This window comes from Branchiostoma lanceolatum, chromosome 5, assembly GCF_035083965.1.
Source record: "Branchiostoma lanceolatum isolate klBraLanc5 chromosome 5, klBraLanc5.hap2, whole genome shotgun sequence".
Classification (NCBI taxonomy): domain Eukaryota; kingdom Metazoa; phylum Chordata; class Leptocardii; order Amphioxiformes; family Branchiostomatidae; genus Branchiostoma; species Branchiostoma lanceolatum.
Genome location: NC_089726.1, coordinates 6,608,359 through 6,629,627, shown reverse-complemented (window position 1 = coordinate 6,629,627; position 21,269 = coordinate 6,608,359). Strand labels below are relative to the sequence as shown.

Genomic DNA, 21,269 nt, shown 5'->3' with positions numbered 1-21,269 from the left:
TAGGAGAGTGTTCATTTTCAGACCATTGAAAGTGCTTGGCGTGTTTCTATGGCAACCGTTGCTCAGGAAAATTGCTACTCCCATTGCAGGTGAAGGCGCACGAAGATGACCCGTTAGTCTGGCACGGTAGGATCTGCGCGCGCTGGGGGGTGCAGTTCATGGGCGCCATGGAGCGGATCCAGCGGGAGGCGTCCACCTTCCGCACGCCTCTGCTGGCCCTGCACGGCGACCAGGATAAGGTCGCTCTTCTCGACGGAACCAAGTTTCTGTACGAGCGCGCCACAGTGGGGGATAAACAGCTGAAGGTACGAGAGGTCATCCTTTCTAGTTGGTAAAGTGTCATCGAATGGGACGTTGGGCCGTCGTGTTTAAGGGGAGTCCCAAGCACTTTTAGAAATCTTATCGCAGTTGTCGACAAGAGTAAGGTTCCACCCCGATACCTGTATACATAGAGATATACACTGATCATTTGTGGTGGGCGTTAGCGTTATCAAAATGTGACCACTTTTGCCAAACATAGAATAATGTAGATCTACCAAATTCCTTTCTCGAGACGTAATACGTGACATTATGAACATAACAGGGTCAAAGGTGTCCGGACGTTTGCACAGCCCTCGCGTGCACCCCGTTGGAGTCATCTGTGTTGTTGGTTATCAAATTGTGGTTTTATGGTTCTACTGACACAATCAAACAAAGCCTTATTTTGAAATTACGTCCGTAAATGGGTCAAATGGTACCCGAAAGCCTGTACCGCCCCCCGTCCCGTTGAGTGAAGATAGCCAACATTTTACGGCAAAGAGAGAGAAGCGCTGAATACAGACTACATAGGTCAATTTCTTAAATGTGTGTACTTCATTCCAAAAGCGAGACCAAATCATAACGATGATATAAAACATGACATTTTGTAGTGTTATCTATGATATTTTGAAGATCGATATGTAGTATACTTTAGCTTGGTAGTATTGTTGTTTAATTATTAAGCTATTACCATGCGTTGTACAATGTACGATTGTCGTGCAATCAAGTTCATATACGTTCATTCAATTTTTCTCTCTCACTTAAATACGTAGATCTATCCCGGTCTGTACCACGAGCCTCTGTTCGAGCTCGATCCTGACGCCGAGAGAGTACGGCGTGACATCGTGACTTGGGTGACGGAGCGAATATAAGCGGGGCAGTATCATTAGCACACATGTGCAGTACAGGTGGCGCGCCGGCACAGTCCCTACACGACTAAAGGGCGTAGAGCTTAACCGTCTCTGACACTCCTGTGTCTAGTACAATACTATAAACAGCATCTATAGAGAGCATTCATAGTAGTGAATATAATAGTACCTTAAGATAAAATGCTTCCTGAGAAATAAATGTATCTTAGAGGTTTACGGATATTGCAGGTGAAGTTTGGAGTAAAAGATAATTTACATCATTAGCACTACGCTCCATTCTCAGTCATCTCTTGTTTAGTTTTCTCTAAAACTGTTGCGTCAGACTTTAACGTTTGTTAAATATTGTTTAACATGCTATATCGGGTATTGCAAACTTGTTCATATACCATTGACTTAATCTCCAAGTAGATGTTGGACGGCAAAATCGTATCATGTTTCTAGCTCCTCATTTTTGTTACAGGAAGCATTCCAAAAACTGAATACCGTTTCAAACAAAAATGAATAGCTTCAAATTTTAAAGTGTAACGATTTTGCCTGGAAGATTACCATTGACTCTGACTACATGTGAGTATATCACAATCTCTATATATCTAAACAGTGCAAGCACACTACAGCACTAGTTGTTACATCCTTCTACAGGAATGAATCACACAGCAGACCAAAGGAGTGTTGGAAAAGTCAAAAGCACCTTTTTATTTGTTCTGGAGTGGTACGGTACGCGTCACGCTCGTGTGCATGTCTACAGGAAGAAACAGTCATAAGAAAAGGCACTCCCTTGTTTCATTATCATATAGGCGCCAGTTAAGCCCCACCGATGTGAAAAGCGTAGGTTGCGGTGTGGTTAGCCCAGTGCATGTTACTCTAGAGGGGTCCACCTTAATGTGGTTAAACTCCTATCACCCCAATCGTCGTACTACACTGAAAAAATACAAACACAACTCTAAAATGTATGCAAAGTCTTCTTCATCAACATCTATAATTTAAATTAGCCACCAGAAAAGTAAGGTGGGGATGCAAGCAGGAAACAAAAGCTTTCACTCAAGTGGTTTTCTTTCTTACCATTGTATTGTAATTTGTTGTCGATTTGAAATAGTTCCAACGTAGGTTGGAAGATTGTTATAGTGTCTATCGTAAACCCTACGGTTAGTTTTTAAGCATTCCCTCGCACGTATGTTGTATACATTGTTGTTTGACTTCTATTATTATCCATTGCAGCTAAAACCTACTATCCCAATATAAAAATGGCATCTTTTTCTCATATAAATTCACTTCTAACCAGCTCATGATTTGCTGTCTACTCGGTTCCTCTTTACAAAATGCTTCCATTCAACCTTAATTTTCACCACAGTTCATTGCTACAATTTTATTTTTCCCCCGTTACATTTTCCAACCTTCAATCTCGCTACAAGTCAGCTGGCAAGAGAACCAATAGAAAGTCAGTACTCCAGGGTATTTAGCATACATTTCTCTCTCATGGCAAACGAGGAGTTATATTTATTATATATCACGGTTTTCTACTTTCTCTGAAGCATTCAAGTTCAACTGCATATCTCTATAATATCTCTATATCAATATCATAAGACATATCCTCAACAATAGCCTTGTCGTCATTTCAGGAAAAAAATTGTTCCCCGTTTTCTCTCTCGATTCCATTGCAAAATAACACGGGTCAAAGGCACCAACTATTCTCTCTCCCCAGCCCTGTCCCATCGTAAGGTTATACCAGCGGATGTCTCTTGTTTCTCTTGCATAGCGTATACGGTGCATCGCATCTTATTTTCGAGCTACAATACAAAAAGTAGATACATGTTTCTTTCTTCAAGGGGGGGTTCTTGACTAGACGATGGCAGTGGTACTATGATCTACGATCACCATACCGGGGAGTTACGTTACCGTAACCTTGAACGGACTGCCAGGGATGTGTTGATCCCCCCATTTGACAATGAGTTCGTAATCGCCCTTTTCTCGTACGGTGTACACGACGTTGTACTTCTGTCCACCCATGTGTTTGACGTTGACCTCTTCGCACGGCGTCCTGGGCCCGTGTACTCCCACCATCAGCATGTTTGTACCTGTCGGAAAGACAAGGGCAAACGTTAAAACATTTTCAAAGTGAAACCAGCTTTGCAAATATGAAGCAACTTCCTAATGTGTTAATAACAGTGTTATTCTGCAGATCAATAACAATGTAAGGGCTATAGATGCCACAGGATGGCATCCACAGTAGTCTTGATAAGGCCATACTGATTTGATTACATGGATAAATTCCTCTGGGCAACCCAAAACTGATGCAAGCGTGCGAAACAAACTTTGCTTTCATTATAAAATCTAAGTGGTAAGGAAGGTTGAATAAATGACTAAAAACAATCAATAGATTCTTGAAGTTCATTCTTTGACTTTGGAATAGACTTTCCAATTTTTTTTTGCAATTCATGGCATATATCTGATTACTTTGCAGCTCCTTTGTAATATTTACAGTATGGTTGCTAACTTTTTTTTAGGAAAAGGATGAAAAAAGAGGCGAGCACGGACGTCATCCATATAATCGAATCAACATGGTCTAATTGACAGAAATGTGTTTGTATTCCCACCTGCATTGCCACAGTCGACGTTGAAGCTGTTCTTCTGCCCCAGAAAGCCCTTCTTCAGCCCCATGCCTTGTGACTTGACCTTGCTGGCGTCTGACAGCAGTCTGGACATGCCCTGCACACCGCCCGCATAGCTCGCCTGTGCCGAAGACTTGGAAACCGTCTCCACCACAACCGAGCACGACTCGTGCACGCCAGACACCGCGCCTGCCATCTTTGGACCTGACGTGGCATTAGAAAAGAGCAATCAGAACACACCATCATCATCGCTCATTCTCTATCACTTTAGTCTTACAGAGTTTAATTAATGAAATCTGATTGTCACTTCTTCTGTCCTTCAAGTCCTCTCCTTAGGATACAAGTTATCTAATGAACAAAGCTATTTGTATATCTCTACATAGAGCCACACTAATATGAAAGTTGATGAAGGTACATATAACAAGCCAGGTGATACTAATGATAGACAATTCAAGTGATACCTGGATAAGAATACACTGTGATTGGTCTTGATATACACAATGCTGTTCTGAAGAAACATGTTCAAAACGAATTTTCATGAAAAAAGTTTACCTGTGATTCTTGCCCTGAAGGGACTGCCCACGATGGGGTTCTGCCCGGCGTACTTGACGGAGATGTTGTAGTCTCCCGGCGCCCGTGGGATGTACGTCACCTTGTAGCCCTCGTCGCACTCCACACAGTCCAGCTGCACCTTCGACGGGCCGTCCACCGTGATGGCCAGCGCCCCCGCTCCCGCGTTGATCGTGTTCACGATAAACTCACACCTCTCTCCTGGAGAATACAAGCGTAAAGTAGAAAATGAGATACTAGGGTCAATCAAAAGTCAATCAAAACCATAGTTCTACTACAGCATTTTTTGCCAAAAAGATTCAAGACCGTTCATGATAAACTCACACCTCTCGCCAAGAAAATACAAGTGTAAAGTAAAAAATAAGATACCACGTTCAAAAAAAGGTGTCATGGTTCTGATACACCATTTTGTGCAAAAAAGATTAAAGACTGTTCAGGATAAACTCACACCTCTCGCCTCAAAAATACAAGCATAAAGTAGATAATGAGATACCACAGTTAAAAAGGGGTCATGGTTCTGATACACCATTTTTGGGCCTAAAACATTTAAGACTGTTCATTATGCACTAACAACTAAGGACTGTTGTGAACAGTCATAAAAAAACTAGCAAAAAAACACTTGATTTTTTTAGTACATGTATCTCAATGTTTTCAGACCACTTTAGTTTCAACATCACAAAGACAAATTAGAATTCCAAGAATACATAATTACAGTAATGCTGTCAAATTTCCTAGTAGCATTTGACATGAAATGTGGGGTATTACAGACAGGATAAAAGAATCTAACAAACATATATGAAATACATTGAATATAAAACAGCTCTCACCTGTTCTTCCCCCCTCCAAGCCAGCACCATAGGCATGCACCATGCCTGCGTCTCCCTCAACGAGCGTCGTTCCTGCACGGATACGGAACGGGCTGCCGGGGATCGGCACGCCGTTGTATGTCACGTGGACGGTGTAGACACCGTTCTCCCGCGGCATGAACCTCACCACATACTGACCTGCTAAAGGCAGAGAGTTCACGGTTACTAACATCACCAAGATCATAATAACGACAAACGAGTTACTGCTTTCAGAAGCACAGATGTCTAAGAGACACACCCCTTAGGTGTTTTGTCACATGTGTAAGACGTATTTATTGTATCTGTTTGTTTCTTAGCAGTTATCCTTCAGGCATGAGTTGGCAAATAAGGATTCCCCCATGGTGCACTTACATATACATTCTGAGATGTACATGACTGTGTAAATAACTATATTACACAATGTACAGTGTAAGACTCTCTTGGGACATTGAGATACAAATGTATCTGAGTCTTCCTTATGATAGAGTTCTGAGAATCCTGAGACACATACCCTCCTCCACATCGGTGATGATGCACTCCTCCTGCGCCCCGGACGGCGCGATGACCTGTGCCTGGAGGTCGCCGGGCCGCGCTCCGTTCAGCTGGACGGCGAAGGACGCGGGCTGGTTGAGCTTCAGGCCGGTCTCCTGCAGGCTGGACACGCTGACCTGGCGCGCGTCGCCCATGGGCGGGATGACGTCCACGCTGAACGGACTCCCCGGGATGTGGTCGTCGTTGAACTTGATGCTGACCTGGTACTCTCCTGGGATAAAAACAAACAAAGCATGTGCGTTAAACACTGATCAAGCATGTTTTATCAGATCTATTAACAGTTAGTATTGCACTCTAGTGATTCCCAGTGTTTGTTAACTTCATGTAGATCTGTCTGAATGGGTCAAGACTTACTCACGTTTAACCAAGAATTTCCCTAAATCCATTGAGGCATTTAGAGCCATCCTGCATGGTAAAACATAAACACTCTTTGATGTAGTATAAGATATCCTGTGTGTTTATATGACATACCTGGGTCAGTTGGCATGTAGGACACCCCGCAGGATCCGTCCTTCCTGTCCTCAAAGTTGATCTCGGCCTTGGCAGGACCCTCCACGGCGATGGCCAGCCCTCCTGCACCCGCCTCTCGGGTCCAGATGGTGAACTCAGCTGAAGAGGGGCATGACAGAGATCAATGATTTATCTTATGGTATGGCTGACAATGTGTGTAACTACGATTCTAAGAGCAAACTAAAGCAAGTAGTGAAAAAGAGTTCACATTTGAGTTGGGGACTGGCATTGTACTCTTCTCTGGTTGATAAGTGAAGTGGTTTTTTTTAACATGCTTTCATACAAGATCAACCGCTTAAGATTGACATCCAACGGACTGCAATCTATACCAGTAGTAGCTCTGCAACTCTGATTGCTACATGTAGACCAGGACGATCACACATTTCGACTTACAACAAAGTGGCATCTACATCCATGTCCAAAATCAACTGCTGTGAACCAGTAGACGACCTAATTCTGAACCTCAATACGGCATGTGCTGCTGAGAAAACCTTGCATTCTAGAAAACTTTGGACAACACATGTACAGCCAGACTTTGTACATTATACTAGCAAAAGGAGATCTGCGAGTTATATGACACATCATTTGAATTGTACAACCCACCTCAGGAAGAATACTCTACACTATAGACTCTACATGTATGTGTAGATGATACTTACAGAGCTGTCCGACCTGTCTAAAGAAGGATACTCTACACTATAGACTCTACATGTACGTGTAGATGATACTTACAGAGCTGTCCGACCTGTCTAAAGAAGGATACTCTACACTATAGACTCTACATGTACGTGTAGATGATACTTACAGAGCTGTCCGACCTGTCTAAAGAAGGATACTCTACACTATAGACTCTACATGTACGTGTAGATGATACTTACAGAGCTGTCCGACCTGTCTAAAGAAGGATACTTTGCACTATAGACTCTACATGTACGTGTAGATGATACTTACAGAGCTGTCCGACCTCTCCCCTCTCCAGCCCAGGTCCTCCAGCCTGTACCTTCCCAGCACCACCCTCGGTGATGGGGCCAACAGTGAACTGGAACGGGCTCCCTGGGGGAGGCAAGTGCAACATCTGTTAGGTACTACGTAAACATTAAACAAAGTTGTTTGCCACAATTAAAACATACTACCAGTGTACATGTAAATGCTAGAATTCTTACCTGAAAAGATATGATTCAATAAGAGCATTTCCTTTGCTTAAAGCAAGGAGGCTCTTAAAGTATGTGAGTCATACAGCACAGAGCTACATGAGACATCTCCAGGTTACAGCAATGATCCTCTCAAACTGGACTTCTAAATCTATGCAAAAATATGTCCCCTATACTATGCACTGAACACTGTTGTAGCAAGTAAAAATATTAGGAACTGAAAAAATCTTTTAAAAATTGTTCTATCATCATCATCATCATTACCATCATCATCATCACCATTTATTGTGCACCACTACATCTGCAGTCCTGTAGTTACGATCAGTCTTTCTGTAAGTTTTTCTACTGACTGAATACAGAGTTAATGTAGAGCTCCACTCACCAGGCACGTGCGCTCCCTTGTACCTGACGCTGACGGTGTGGATGCCCATCTCCGCCGGGATGAACCTCACGCTGTACGTGCAGTTCTCCAGCTCCACGATCTCCGCGTCTTCCGTCCTGCCCGACGGGCTGGTCACTTGGGCCGACAAGTCGAACGGACTGGTTTCTATTGGGAGGGAACCATCGCAAAATGAGAAGGATGCCCCAAGAGAGTTCTTACCATCAATAAAGCTGGTCAGAAGTTCTACTTTTTTGCTGCAATGAATGAAAATTTGCTGACAAAAATTTCATGGTGTGTTTAAGAGAAGCAAGGGGTCCATTCCTGGCAGGTATGACAGTAAAATCTCGTTTTTGTTCCTGAATAATAGATAAAATGTGATTTTTTTCATTTTTCAACAACAAATGAACGGCAGTCAGCAGCTTTAGAGTAGGACTTCTGAACCGTACATGAAGATGTGCTTTACGACGAAAGGTGCGAGGAAGTCGCATGACACGGAGGTGCAACAGCTTGCCATAGCCAGCCACGGTGGTACAACAGTCATGAACACAAGCCCGGTTCTTGCAGTGCTGCCGTAATGCTTTTACTGGTATGGCAAAACTCACACAGATGACGGAAATGGTGTGCAGTTGGCATACTGACTCAACACGCATGCAGGACATGGCCGGCTTGATAGGGGAAGCACATGAGCTGGGCAACCAATACACAGGACATTCTCGACACTGATACAGGTGGAAGTGACTTGAAATCTCAATGTTTTTTTTAGAACATTGAGTTTTAATTTTGGTTTCTGACAGTTTTTGTCAGTTGCTGAACAAATTTCTGACATTTCGTAGAATGGACAAAGATCCAAGTGTGCACCTGTTACAGTGTAGACAAAGTGTAATGGAACGTGTTGGATTCAAATCAAACATATTCAAGAAAAAGTGACATAGGAAAATCAGACTTGACTTAACAGATGCCATGCTCTTACACAAGTGGAACAAACCATTCATTGTGACAGGGGTGTAAGGAAAGTGTGTGATGTCAGTGGTGTTTTTTTGTGGGCATGCTGAAACAAAACATTATCATAATAAAGGTGTGTCTGTGTTTTCGCAGTGTTCTTTCTGTCCGGTCATCACATGAAATAAACCACACTCAGATCCATGCAGGGCAGCGTACCATGCACTTCTTGTAGCTCCCCAACTAGGCCTCGCATGTACAGGCCTGAAACGCAAGCATAGGACATTAGGGGGGGCAGCACGCACACGGGCGGGAACCAGGCACGCACGCAGAATGTTGGACGTTTCCGCACATGGACAGTTCAGCCTCGAGCCAATCTGGAGGATTTGGTACCATTTCTAGGAGGCTGTTTCTAGATGTTTTGTCATCAACATTTATGTTTTTGATTATCTAATCTTCAAAGCATCTGGGTAGGCCCTTCAACAATAGACCCTTGTTGGTTTATTTATCTCCCTCCCTATGCAAAAATGGACTGTTCCAAAATCACACCTGGACAAAATTGAAATATTCCAAAAGAGAAGTCTGCCTAAAAGTGATCTGTTGCAGAGTCATCCAAGTTCGAAATGGAGCATTACCAATTTGACCCCTAAGCAAGAATGGACTCTTCCACAGGCAACCCCATACGTAATGGACCATTCCAAAAAAATGATACTAGAAAAATGGAGCGTCCCAGTCCAAATTGAATTTGAAAAGAATAGTCCCTCCAGGCAAGAATGGACTCTTCCAGCAGCATTCCCATGAAGAATGGACCAGTCCAAAACCACAAGTCATACACTAATTAAAAGAAAATGGACATTTGCATAATCACCCTAATTCTAACTCAGCCCTAGCCCTAAACTTAACCCTAACCATAACCCAAGTCATCCTGAACCTGGTCCCGAATCGTCCTGACTGGCTAGAAGCCGAACTGTCCACGTGCCAAAACATCCCGACACCACCCAAGCACCCACAGATGGAGGGAACCAAACGTAAAAAATAAAAGGGGGGGTTTGGATTAATCAAAAGGTGTGTGTGTGGACATGGAGTGGACGCCACAGACCGCCTGGCACAACTCGGGTTTCACGGATATGGTGATGGACTCCACCTTTGATTTCTGTTCGCGTCACGGTTTCTATCCGTTTGCTCGCTTGTATCATTTGGAACCAATTGGCTAGGGGGGACGAGAAGGTAAGAAGATATTAACTTGCACTTAGTACAAGAAAGAGGGTATAGGAATATCAACGTGCACTTATTTCTTACCAAGAAATGATATCAAACATGTCAAGGTTAAGATATCTACTGGGATAAAAACGTCACTTTGTCTACTTATTAATAAAGAGGTTGAAGTTGTAGCTTAGGATATGATGTTGACTACAGAGAAAAAGAGGCACATTTAAACAATGTGACATTAAAGCTTTCAGCAATGAGGTACTTGAAAGAGCAAACATATTTCACAAGGCACACACACTTACAATGTACACAGAAGAAAAGCCATGCAATCTTTACAAATAAAACTGAACAAAATAAATCATTATAATTAATTGTTAATCCAGGGATTCTGCAAGACATGATTATGTACAGTTATTATTTCTTCTTTACAACTCAGTGTTGGGAACCCTCAGATAGCTGAAAACCTAAAATGAACGTAACAAAAATCATTTTTAAGTGGCAGATACTAACACAGACTTAAGATGCAGACAAGACAGGCTTTCCCCACATACCTGGTATCTTAAGGTTCAGGTCGCACGTGCTGCCGACCGTTGCCACGGAAGCGGCCTGTCGTTTCCGCGTGATCTTCTCGGTGTGTTTGCCGGCGCCCTCTCCTGATACTTTCACTGTGAACGGACTCCCTGTAGAGACACAGGAACAGAATAGTCAGCCTCCGTATAAAATATCATCAGTCCTCATCTCAATACCAACAGAGTTAGTCTCCACATCATCAAAGACACATCCTCACACAAAACATTAAATCTGTTTAACTTGTGGAGCTTTTAACATTCTTTCTATTGCCTTGCTTTGCGACCAATTGGTGTCAAGAGCAAACTTGTACATTGCAAAAAAGGAATTCATTAAGTATGTGTGTTAAGAAGGGCCATGTACTATTTTGTGCTTTTAAATGACATGTAGTTAACATGTCATTAGTCTATCACAAAGTGTGTTGAGCTTCCTGAGTATTCATTTATTTATTAAATTGTAAACTCCAGAAAGACTACTTGTGTGGCTGAAAGGTAGGAAAAATGAAGGTCATTTTAGCAAATATGGTTGCCTGTGTTACCTCTGATTTGTTGCATTTCTAACCCCTGAAAGACTTGTGGGGGAGAAGGGTAAGGAATAACAAGGAAAATCAGTAGGTGAACTGGCAGTACCTGGTACGTGTTGGTCTGCGAACTTGATGTTGATGATGTAGTTGCCAGGTTCAGTTGGCCTGTAGGTGACGGTGCAGGTGCCGTCCTCGTTGTCCCTGCAGTTGATGTCCGCCTTGCTGGGTCCCTCGATGGACAGCCCCAGGCCTCCGTAGCCTACAAGTCAAGACAAACACATTATATAAACCGCTGAACATAAAACGTTAAGACAGAATGTCTACGGTCTACATGTTGTTCTTGTTGCAGGGCTCCAGACTAACTTTTAGACCTAGGAGCACTGTGCTCCTAACTCAAAAAAGTTAGGAGCACCAGCAAAAAGTTAGGAGCACCACTACAAAAAGTTGGAAGAAGAAGCAAAAGTCTTGGCCATACCAAGTAATACTCCTATTAATAGTATTAATCAATGTTAACAACCAGGAATAAAGTATTTGAATAGATCATAAAAGCCTACATTTGGCAATCCAATGCATTCAATACCTTCCTACATGCTAAATGATACTAGTATGACAGATTTTTAGAAAAAATTGGGCATAGGTTACCCGGCAGGCCCCTATCCGGGGGCCACGGTGCCTCAAGTTCAACAAGTGAAAAAATACACAATGGTATTTTCAACTTGGAACAAGGCAAGTGACAAGTGATGATTCACATGACCATTTGCGATGACATTAAAAATGACATAAGCTTTAGTGATATAATGGGATTTTCAAAAAAATTGGGCATAGGTTCAACGGCTGGCCCCTATCCGGGGGCCACGGTGCCTCAAGTTCAACAAGTTTAAAAATACACAATGGTATTTTTTTTACTTGGAACAAGGCAAGTAATGATTCACATAACACTGAATGTTAAATAAATAGATAACTCTAAAACTTATCTATTGGTTTCATGACCAAAACAAATAAAGTCAAATTCCATAATTTGAAACTTCACTGCTGGCATCAAGTTCAACATTTTTACAGGCATTTTTTTAACCCCCACCCGCTGTCTACAAACCATCCAAAATACTTAAATATCCTTGAAATTCTTGCTCAATAGTATCAAAAATTATCTGTTTGTGCCGGCCCAGTCAAATATCTTCGGTTCCTTTGAAACGCGCAGTTCAAATTTCGCTCGTCATACCGCGCGGCGCCGCCATCCAATGACAGGCCGACCGCATGGAGAAAGCTTTGCTGTGCATTATAGACCGCAGCAGAATGAAACTAGCACCATAAGGACGGGCAGATCATGAGCTGTGAAATGATACCGGTAACAAAAAGAAAATTTAATATTTTTGGGGATAAAACTCCACTTGAATTGATTCATTGATTTTTGATCGAAAAAAATCATCGATTGAACAGGTGTAAACATGAGCGCAGGAAACAGGCTTGTCATTCTGCTGCGGTCTAAATACATCATGGCGGCCCTCCAGAAGCGCACGGCCGCTAGCGCTCACTTTCATCGGCAATTTCTGGCGTTTGAAACATTTTACAAATCAAACAAATACATCAAAAAGGAGAGAAACTTATATCCTTTATTTCTATGGGTAATTTTGCCACTAGGAACGGATAGTTTTTGTACCGCGGGCGTGGGAACATGATAGAAAATTCACCGACGATTTTCGCGGTAAGGTTGGAATACCTATTATATAGTAAATATTTTCAGCTTACCGCTTAGTTCTGCCAACCTCCTTGGTTCTGCAGCCATTATCCTGGCGCAGTCCTTAATTTTTTATTGTCGCACCGTGCGACCGTGATTTTAAATCTAGTCGCATTCTCAAAAAACTGGTCGCATACATATTGTGTGCGAGTCGCACTCACGAGCGCTGTGTTGGTGTTCATAAAATCTAACCTTCACATTTCTTTGTCACTTTTAAGTGCATGCACCAAAACTACAGGAATTTTGTAAAATTACATGAGATCGAATCTTGATTTTCAAAGCTTACAGCATGTGACAAATGCTTACAATACTTACATATTCTTGAACATCAGCATGTCACAGATTACCTTAACTTATACAGTTGTTGTTCACGGCCTTGTCGCGCCTAGTTGCGCATAGGACAGCAAGTTTTCTTGCTGTTTCAGTAGCACTGTGCATATTGTTCACAGGGAGGGGTTTCTAGCCCTTCCCTTTAACATGCTCAAGGCACCCCCATTTTATGTCCCTTCCTAAAAACGGTACAGCCCCAACCGAGATGCCCTGACCCCGGACTTGAACCAGGGTCTCCCAGTTACGAACTAATTGGAAACAGAAGCTGAACTGTGAGGCTTCTAGTTGCCACTTGGGCCACAGGGACATCCCTTAACTTACATGTATACTGTAACAGTACTCAGTACTGTAACATTTTAAAAACATAAACAATAATTCTGCCTCTCGCGTACCGGCTTCCCTGGTGTCCACGGTGAACTCCGCCACGTCGAACGTGGCCGACTCCCTCAGGCCGGAGCCCTTGACCTTGACCTTCCTGGCATCACCGATCTCCTGCTGACCAACCAGGATCTTGAACGGGCTGTTGGCTACGTGGCGGCCGTTCTTCTTCACGCTGACCAGGTGCTCTCCAACCTCACGTGGCGTGAATGAAATACCTGCCGCAAGGAAGAAGACCAAATTGATTAGAATGTATTACCCACTGATATGTGCAAAATTGAAATACAAACTTGATTTGGTAATGAAAAGCATTTTGGTGTTATACATGGGATTGAGTCTAAAATCAGATTCCTTTTAGGTAAATTGATTGAAATGCTGCATGTTGGTCACATAAATTTCATCGTCATGAAGAAGTGGAAAAAAACGGCCACACAATTCTCCCATGGTCAGTCTAACTGACCAAAAACCAAATCATTGTTTTAGAACCAGCCTGTCCATTAACTATAATTCTTAGTAGCGTGAAAAGCACCAATCAATACAAAACTTTCAGGTTCAAGGTTGAAAATAATCAAGTCAAGGTGAGCACTGATTTGCACTAAAAGCATTTTAACAGCAAATGGAACTACCAGTTTCACATACTACATTGTACATGCAACATGGAACAGCCATGATCAGTAATCAACAAAAAAGCCTGAAATGGTAGGTAGTTTTAAGCCTGAAAACATCTGTTTTTCAGGCACTCACCTATGTGTCCATTGGACAGCCTCTTAAGCAGACAGGGTTCCTCGTGTCCCGTGGGGCTCCTGATGCTGGCCTGGAGCAGACTCAGGTCCTGTTCCGCGATCTTCAGCGACACCTCGTTAGCCGCTCCTACCGCCACCTGCTGGGGTTTACGCTGATCTCCTGATGGTTAATAACAGGGAAACTTGATCAGCACACAAGGCAACCCAAAAATTTCATGTACTTACATTTGTACATCATGTACATCTACATGTATTGTCAATATGATGGGGCTTATTATGCAGGTCTCCTAGTGGCACAGTCATACACAATGTAGTGGTTCAGCAAACAAGATAACTAGCAAACTTTAATATCTTTACATACAATAGGGGTTATTAACAATTCTATCATGTTTTTCTCTAAAAATTATATGTCTAGCAGTGTCTGTTGGGGTTTATGCTGGTCTCCTAATTGTACAGGAAAATGTGACCAGGACAGAAGCCAAAAAGTTCATGTACAAGTCCGTAAATCATGTACATTTTACAATTTTACATACAGCAAAAGGTTGTGGAACATCTATCATCACAGTCTTCCCTCTGTCTTGTTCTTTAGGGTATGACAATGACTGAACAACTTTAGGAAAAGCTGTATTCACAGTTATCAAGAAATGCCATAAACTTTGAAATCTCTGGAATCAGACAGAAATGAAATTTGGGTCCTTTAAACTTGACAAGGATCAGAGGACTGTTGGTAAGTGCTATACTTTCTGTAGGGAAACTAAAATCTTCATAATGTTAATTACCATCACAGATGTAACTTTCATTCAAAATATTACCTAGTACATGTATTCCTAACACAGTTATCTTGTTTCTTTAGATAAGGGAGAGATTTTAGATGATTGTTAAATTTCTTGCTTTACACTAATACTGAAAAGAAAAAGCTTCCCAGTGATCACCATTTTACTTTTAGGAGTCAGGGTGAAATACATACCAACGATCTTGGCCTTGAAGGGACTGCCAGGGATGTGCCTGTCTGCGAACTTGACGATGATGTTGTACTCTCCGGGCGTGGTGGGCAGGTAGGACACGCTGCAGGTGCCGTCCTTGTTGTCACGACAGGTGATCTCTGCCTTGGACGGACCCTCAACAGCAAGAGCAAGGCCACCTGGGGAAGAAAGTTTGATATAACATTATTATATAACATAGCGTATTTCGTATCACCCAAGGTTCCAGCCCAACCAGCGACAGGATTTCTATTACATTTATGTCATACTCACCCCGAAAAAGTTCAGAAAATTTTGTGTCCTCAAACAAAAAATTGCAACATCAATTTCAACGTCTGAATCCGGTATCCAAATTTTCTACAGTGGTGCACTCTGCGCATGCAAAACGTGTTAGAATCACTTGACGGAACCTAGTGCAATTCAACTTCAAAGCCTGTGCAATACAGTAGAATATAGACTGGTGCGGAACACCAGTATCCAAAGTATTCCGGCCCAGGTATGACATCAATAATATTACGAAACAGTTCTTTCCCAGCAGCCTGCAAAGAGAACACTGTCAGCTGTTTTCTTTCTTTGTTTAATCTTTTTGTTGATTACTGTCTTACAAAAGAACAACAAGTGTCCTACCTGCTCCCGCGTCCTTGGTGACAATGGTGAAGTTGGACTGCTGCCCAGCGACACCGTGGCTCAGACCCGAGCCGAACGCCGACACCTGCCCCGGCCTGATCTCATCCACGTGGAACTGGATGGGGCTTCCTGGAGTGGGGAAAAGCCACAAATCTTTATAATGAACTAGTTACACATTCATGTGTGAAGTGTGTGATCTGTCTGTATTGTATTGTCGGTATAACTGCCCTTTGGTGTTAACACACAAGCTTCAAGGGGCTTTAATTTTGGCCTCTAACAGGACAAAACATACAACTAGTAATGACAGTAGGAAAACTTTCAAACCCTTTTCCATACTATTAGCTGACCCAGAAGCTGTGTTTTTAACCATGGCCCAACCATGCATTCTGCTTTGTGGATTTGACGTGCTTCTGACCTGGTATATGTTCTCCGTTGTACTTGATGCCGAGCTCGTGCAGCCCTGCCTCTGTTGGGGTGTACTTGATGGTCAGAGACCCGTCACGGTTGTCAATGAACTTGGGCTGGGCGATGCGGCCAGAGGGCTGCTTCACCTCGGCTGCAAACAAAAATGCAATGTCAAATAATGCTAATAATAATGATAACTGTGACCTAGTTTGTGTGACACAAAGTCTCACCGAAACAGTTCCTTTCCAAGTGATGGCCAATCAGTGGGAGGGCCACAAGAAGTGCGATTTAAGGTCAGGAAATTATAATGTGTGACCATGACATTTATTGGCTACATAATTATCATGTACATTGTGGTAAATGATCAACAGATTTTATGACAGACTTTTCAAAAAGTAAGATCATCAGGCAAAAATACACTTGAAGGCAGTTGAGGGTCTATCTAAAAGTCAAATTGATTCTTATCTGCAGACAACGATTAGGCACAAGGATGCTGTTTCAGTGAAACAATCAATGAATTAATACTGAAATAGTTGAGCAGGTTACATTGTCCTGTGAAATAACGCATGGACATGACGTTGTGACCTAAAGACTTTGTAGCAAGAGTGCATGGGTACAGAATGCTTAGCAACCCTTCAAAGAAGTGGACTCTTCCTTACCAGTCAGGTTGCCTGAAGACAGCACCTCGATGAAGATGGGTACGACGAACTCGACCGGCCTCATCCGGCCGGGAGCACCTGACTCCATCTCATCAGCCATCATCATCTCTTCCTGCGCCTGAAATCAGCCAATCGCAGGTTAGCGTGACGTTTGCGAGAGAGTCGGACGGTGTGTTTGGAAGGACTTGGACTTGAACGAAGGGTACAGCACCACATGTCACTCATTCACACGCATGTCGGTAAAGACCAACAAAAAGTCACGGTGAAAGCAAAAAAGTGGCGTAACAGAAGAGGGCAAGGAATTTGGTACGTAGGAAGAATAACAGATTTTCTCCTCGTACATAGATGTAGCCCACGAATGTACACAAACAACACTGGCAAGGGATAAGATCATTAAGTTCCTGCAAGACAAAGAAGTCATTTAGTTGAGAAGACATCTTATTCAGTTATTGCAAGAAAGATCACAAAATGCTATGAACATAGCAGAAGGCAACACATTGCTGAATTTCAGTCAGAGTACGCTTAACAATATTCAGTTCTGATTGCTTTGTGTAAAATACACATTGGCAATACTGCGCACAGACAAAGCAAGAAAAGCAACACAGGACATTGCAGGCATTCTGAACACACATAATGTACTCCAACACATGAAGAACCTGTAAGAAGGCATCAAATGGCATCAGTTATGAGTAAAAGTTGTAAGAGCAAAGGTAGCACAAGACCGACACAATAATCGAGAGGGACAGGCCGCACATACAATGTAGGCAGTTGAATTATTCCATATTTTTTTGCAACAAGATGATTCTGCAAGACAAGAATAGGGAGATCAGATGTTGAAAGGCAATACAAACACGCTGGAAAAATAAGAAACAGTTGAGTACATGTTGTGTGCTAGTAATAAGATGTGTCTCATGGCTCATTGACTGATGGTGAGGTTAATAATAGTTGATTACGTTATGCACATGTTGATTAATCTTTTCCTATACATAGAAATCATTGACGATACATCTTGGAATCTGCTGTGATTGTTTACATGGAAGCGCAGAGAGGAGGAAGACACTGAAGAATTTTCCGACTGAAGTTATGCTGTTAAAATCTGCACTAGTTTACCCCAGGTGCGGCCCTATCTGGCCCTCTCTTGTGCGGGCGTATCTCGTCGTCATCACCATCGCCGGGCGCACCCCACTTCCTCTGTGGTTGGGCGTTTGTGTCGTCGGGGCTTGACTTGGTCACGTCTTCTGGTACCCCCTTCCTCCACGGACGTGCCCTCATCTCGTCAGGGCGAGACTGCATCTCCTCGGCAGGGACCACGCCTTCCTTTCCCCATGGCTGCCTCGTGGCGTCAGCAGGGCGCGGGAAAAATGCTTCATCGCCAGGAGCTGCCTTCACGTCATCCTGCCACATTGGTCGAGATTTCTCGTCGTCGGGACGTGATCGTGCCTCATCGGGAACCGACATCATCTCATCGCCTGGTACTGCAGTGATGCGCTCTACCTTGTCGGGACGGTATTTGGCGTCAGCTAGCAGCGCTCCAAAGTCTACACCCTTCTTCTTAGGCTCTTCGTCGGAGTCACCCCCTTTCTTCTTCTTCGGACGGTCCTTGTCCTTCTCTCCATCCTTCTTCTTCGGGTGCTTCTTCTTGGAAGTTTTTCCTTTCCCTTCATCTTCTGAGTCAGATGAGGATGAGGAAGAAGAGGATGAAGAAGAACTGGATGTGTGGGATCCGGATCTTTGAGGCTTGCCGTGCCCCTTGGACCCAGGTTTACGTCCGAGCTTTTCTTCCCCAACCCTTTCCTGTTGGTACAAAGTTAGCCATGCATGATGCTGGGGTGAAAGACTCATCAGTAATTGATTGAAACAGGTAATCGAATCATTATCCGTCTGGCCTGCAAGAATATCGGGTCAATTAGGAATAAAAACGTAAAAGATGGGAGATTTCGACTGACAGGACTTCTCTCTGTTGATCAACTGGAACTATTCTTACGAAAATATCATTCGGTGGCAAATTCACACTTTATCATCAAAATAATGCATGCAGATTCTGAAGAACTAGTTGCTAACCCTAGAGTCTGAGATTACATTTCTAAACTGATGATCCGTCATGACGATGAAACAACACAATACATGTTATTGTATGGTTACCCAAATCAGGATGATAAATGTGTATTAAGATGGATCAGAAATGAGGAATTAGATAGACTATTCGATTATAAGTGAATCCGTACATTGGTACAGGATCAAAGCTATGTAATACATTTGATGATTTGTGGATAAAACAATTATATTGACAATGTATTGTGTGGAATTAATCATTGATGAATGATAATGGAGAATAGATAAACTGATACTGGTGAAGATGATGGTGATTGGTCTGTGAGGTTAGTTACAGTGAAGTACAGTGAGTACCATGCCATCTGGGCCGTCATGGTCGTCGTCAGGCCGACCGCCGCGCAGCTTGGAGTCCATCTCCTCCGCCTAGCAGTACCACACACAAACAACACATCATACATCAGCATGCACACGCGGTGCCAAACAGCAGATAGCAAACTGTCAATTCCATGGCTTCGGACAATCAAACAAGGATATTAATGCGGATGTCGAGGCGGATAAAGTAGTGGGAAAATTAGGGAAGGGTACCATTTTGAGAGCGTCAGCTTCGAGTTGTTTCAGCTTTAACTCTAGCGCTTCCTGCAGGAACAAAATCGTTGTTGTGCACACAAACTGATGAGTCACCACAAGGAAAAATTATTCAATCAATGTGTTTGCTCCAAATTCGGCAGAAATTTGGGAGCGGAAATCAATGTGCCCAGACAAAATGAAATTGTGAGAAAATCGATCGTGGTTGGCGGATAATAATGAGAATTTGTGAAGAGATGACGAATGTTGAATTAGAGCAATTAACACCCGGAAAATCCCGACACCGAAAATTGTGTGGCTGAACTGGTAATAATAAAAAGGACATGGCATTTGCAGAACTATGCAGTGCTTTTCTTTCTGACTGTGCCTGCAGGAATGATAGAGAAGCGTCTGAAGCATGAATCGCAGCATGCAGTTAGGATTGATGTTACGTTGAGGTGGGAGGGGGGCATGCATGATTCGTTCTAGCGAGGGTAAGGCGTTGGCTCTGAAGCACATCTCGGCTGGGTCGCTAAGAATTAAAAGAGCAGCACATCAAAAAAATACAATATGGTGAGAGTGCCGGAAGCTTGGTTGGGTTAGGAGAGAACGCAGAAGCAACATATATAGGTCTGTTTCTCAATACCGCTCGGGGTGTAGGTGCCGATTGTTGCATCTGCGCTGGAGCTGCCTTCACCACTTCTTGGTCCGCCTGAATGGAGGAATGTTTCATCACGGTTAGTCAACACAGGCTACCACACCACGGCAGCCGTAATACAGGAATACAAGTCTAATGAATACGCATATCGGAGAGAAGATTCGCTAAATAGAAAAGCATCGGCATTTGCATCCGTTGGGTTAAACATGATATCAGGGCGGTCAGTAGAGAAGAATTTATGACAGGAGAAACGCATCACTGGTGAATACATGTACAAGGCATCGACTGGGTAGCATGTGATGCAATTAGTGAGGCAGTGGTCCGTAGCTGCTTTGCTTATATGGGATGGAGGTTGGATGATGTAAACATGATTGGATGTCACAGTCGACAGACGCCCTGCGCGGGGATGTGTCTGAAATCGGAAATCAGGCAGGGAGGAGAAGGAGGAGGCACGCAGCAGAATAACAATGAGCGCCGTTAGTAGTCTCTTGGCGGTACCAACAGATGGACGGCTGTAATAAACCAATAACTGCTAAAAGGACCAATCTAGTCTAATTGGTCTGCTGTGCTGTACAACTCAGGAGACAGAGTAGGGACGGTGGGATCACAAATCAATAAAGGGGATACACGTACAAAGAAAAGCCATACATCACAAATAACTCAACAGGTGGGGGGTAGGGGGATCGAAGCAGAAGAAAAAAGCCACAGTGTCCACAAAAACACAAGAGGGATTGAACCAGTATCAAACGCAAAGCAAACATTTGCTCAGGGTTGATGCAGCTACATGTATGACAAAAGGCCCAAACCAGGAAACCAAGGGCAAAAGGGATAGGACAACAAGCACAATGCAGACAGTCCATCCATCCCTTACTAAGCCATAACTCAAAAGATCACAATGTGGAGACCTTCATACCAACAAGAGCCTGTTTTCTGAATCCAAGTTTAGCTTTCTGTGGTCCACAACACTTGATGTACACACCACAGACTCTAAAGTTGATTCTCATTCTAAAATTGAATATATAGCTCACAAAACTTATGGGAATGTCACAAAATATACACATGTTAAATGTGTATCTACATTGTAAAGTGTAGACTCAAGCATGGGCCATATAGAAAAT

General features: G+C 43.0%; 2 protein-coding genes across 43 annotated transcripts in view; one reads left to right on the top strand and one right to left on the bottom strand.

Moving 5' to 3' along the window:
* The first annotated feature begins 72 nt into the window (after positions 1–72).
* Positions 73–2,452, top strand: LOC136434669 (monoacylglycerol lipase-like). The gene is made up of 2 exons (XM_066427649.1): positions 73–305; positions 1,071–2,452. Exons 1-2 carry the CDS (start codon positions 159–161, stop codon positions 1,167–1,169), a joined length of 246 nt encoding a protein of 81 aa, XP_066283746.1. The 5' UTR covers positions 73–158; the 3' UTR covers positions 1,170–2,452.
* The window catches only part of LOC136434666 (filamin-C-like), a 91,932-nt gene continuing 72,496 nt past the window's right edge, over positions 1,834–21,269 (bottom strand). For 20 of the 42 annotated variants that reach the window (XM_066427603.1, XM_066427608.1, XM_066427609.1 and 17 more), the window contains 21 exons: positions 20,140–20,205; positions 19,515–19,565; positions 19,284–19,352; positions 17,988–18,671; positions 16,878–16,995; positions 16,229–16,369; positions 15,814–15,942; positions 15,174–15,347; positions 14,208–14,366; positions 13,478–13,681; positions 11,127–11,279; positions 10,482–10,610; positions 9,821–9,931; positions 7,783–7,947; positions 7,201–7,302; positions 6,211–6,348; positions 5,699–5,950; positions 5,170–5,349; positions 4,325–4,543; positions 3,758–3,976; positions 1,834–3,238 (listed from right to left, as the gene is read on the bottom strand). In XM_066427603.1, coding sequence (XP_066283700.1) covers positions 3,051–3,238; positions 3,758–3,976; positions 4,325–4,543; positions 5,170–5,349; positions 5,699–5,950; positions 6,211–6,348; positions 7,201–7,302; positions 7,783–7,947; positions 9,821–9,931; positions 10,482–10,610; positions 11,127–11,279; positions 13,478–13,681; positions 14,208–14,366; positions 15,174–15,347; positions 15,814–15,942; positions 16,229–16,369; positions 16,878–16,995; positions 17,988–18,671; positions 19,284–19,352; positions 19,515–19,565; positions 20,140–20,205 — 3,651 coding nt within the window. In that variant the 3' untranslated portion in view covers positions 1,834–3,050. Of the gene's footprint in view, positions 3,239–3,757; positions 3,977–4,324; positions 4,544–5,169; positions 5,350–5,698; positions 5,951–6,210; positions 6,349–7,200; positions 7,303–7,782; positions 7,948–8,940; positions 8,986–9,820; positions 9,932–10,481; positions 10,611–11,126; positions 11,280–13,477; positions 13,682–14,207; positions 14,367–15,173; positions 15,348–15,813; positions 15,943–16,228; positions 16,370–16,877; positions 16,996–17,987; positions 18,672–19,283; positions 19,353–19,514; positions 19,566–20,139; positions 20,206–21,269 lie in introns of all 42 variants that reach the window. The other 22 variants (XM_066427629.1, XM_066427639.1, XM_066427640.1 and 19 more) reach the window with 12 other exon arrangements.

Coding starts and splice junctions, on each gene's coding strand:
- LOC136434669 (XM_066427649.1), top strand. CDS start 159: ATGGGCGCCATGGAGCGGATCCAGCGGGAGGCGTCCACCTTCCGCACG. Junction 306..1,070: donor TGGGGGATAAACAGCTGAAG/GTACGAGAGGTC, acceptor TTAAATACGTAG/ATCTATCCCGGTCTGTACCA.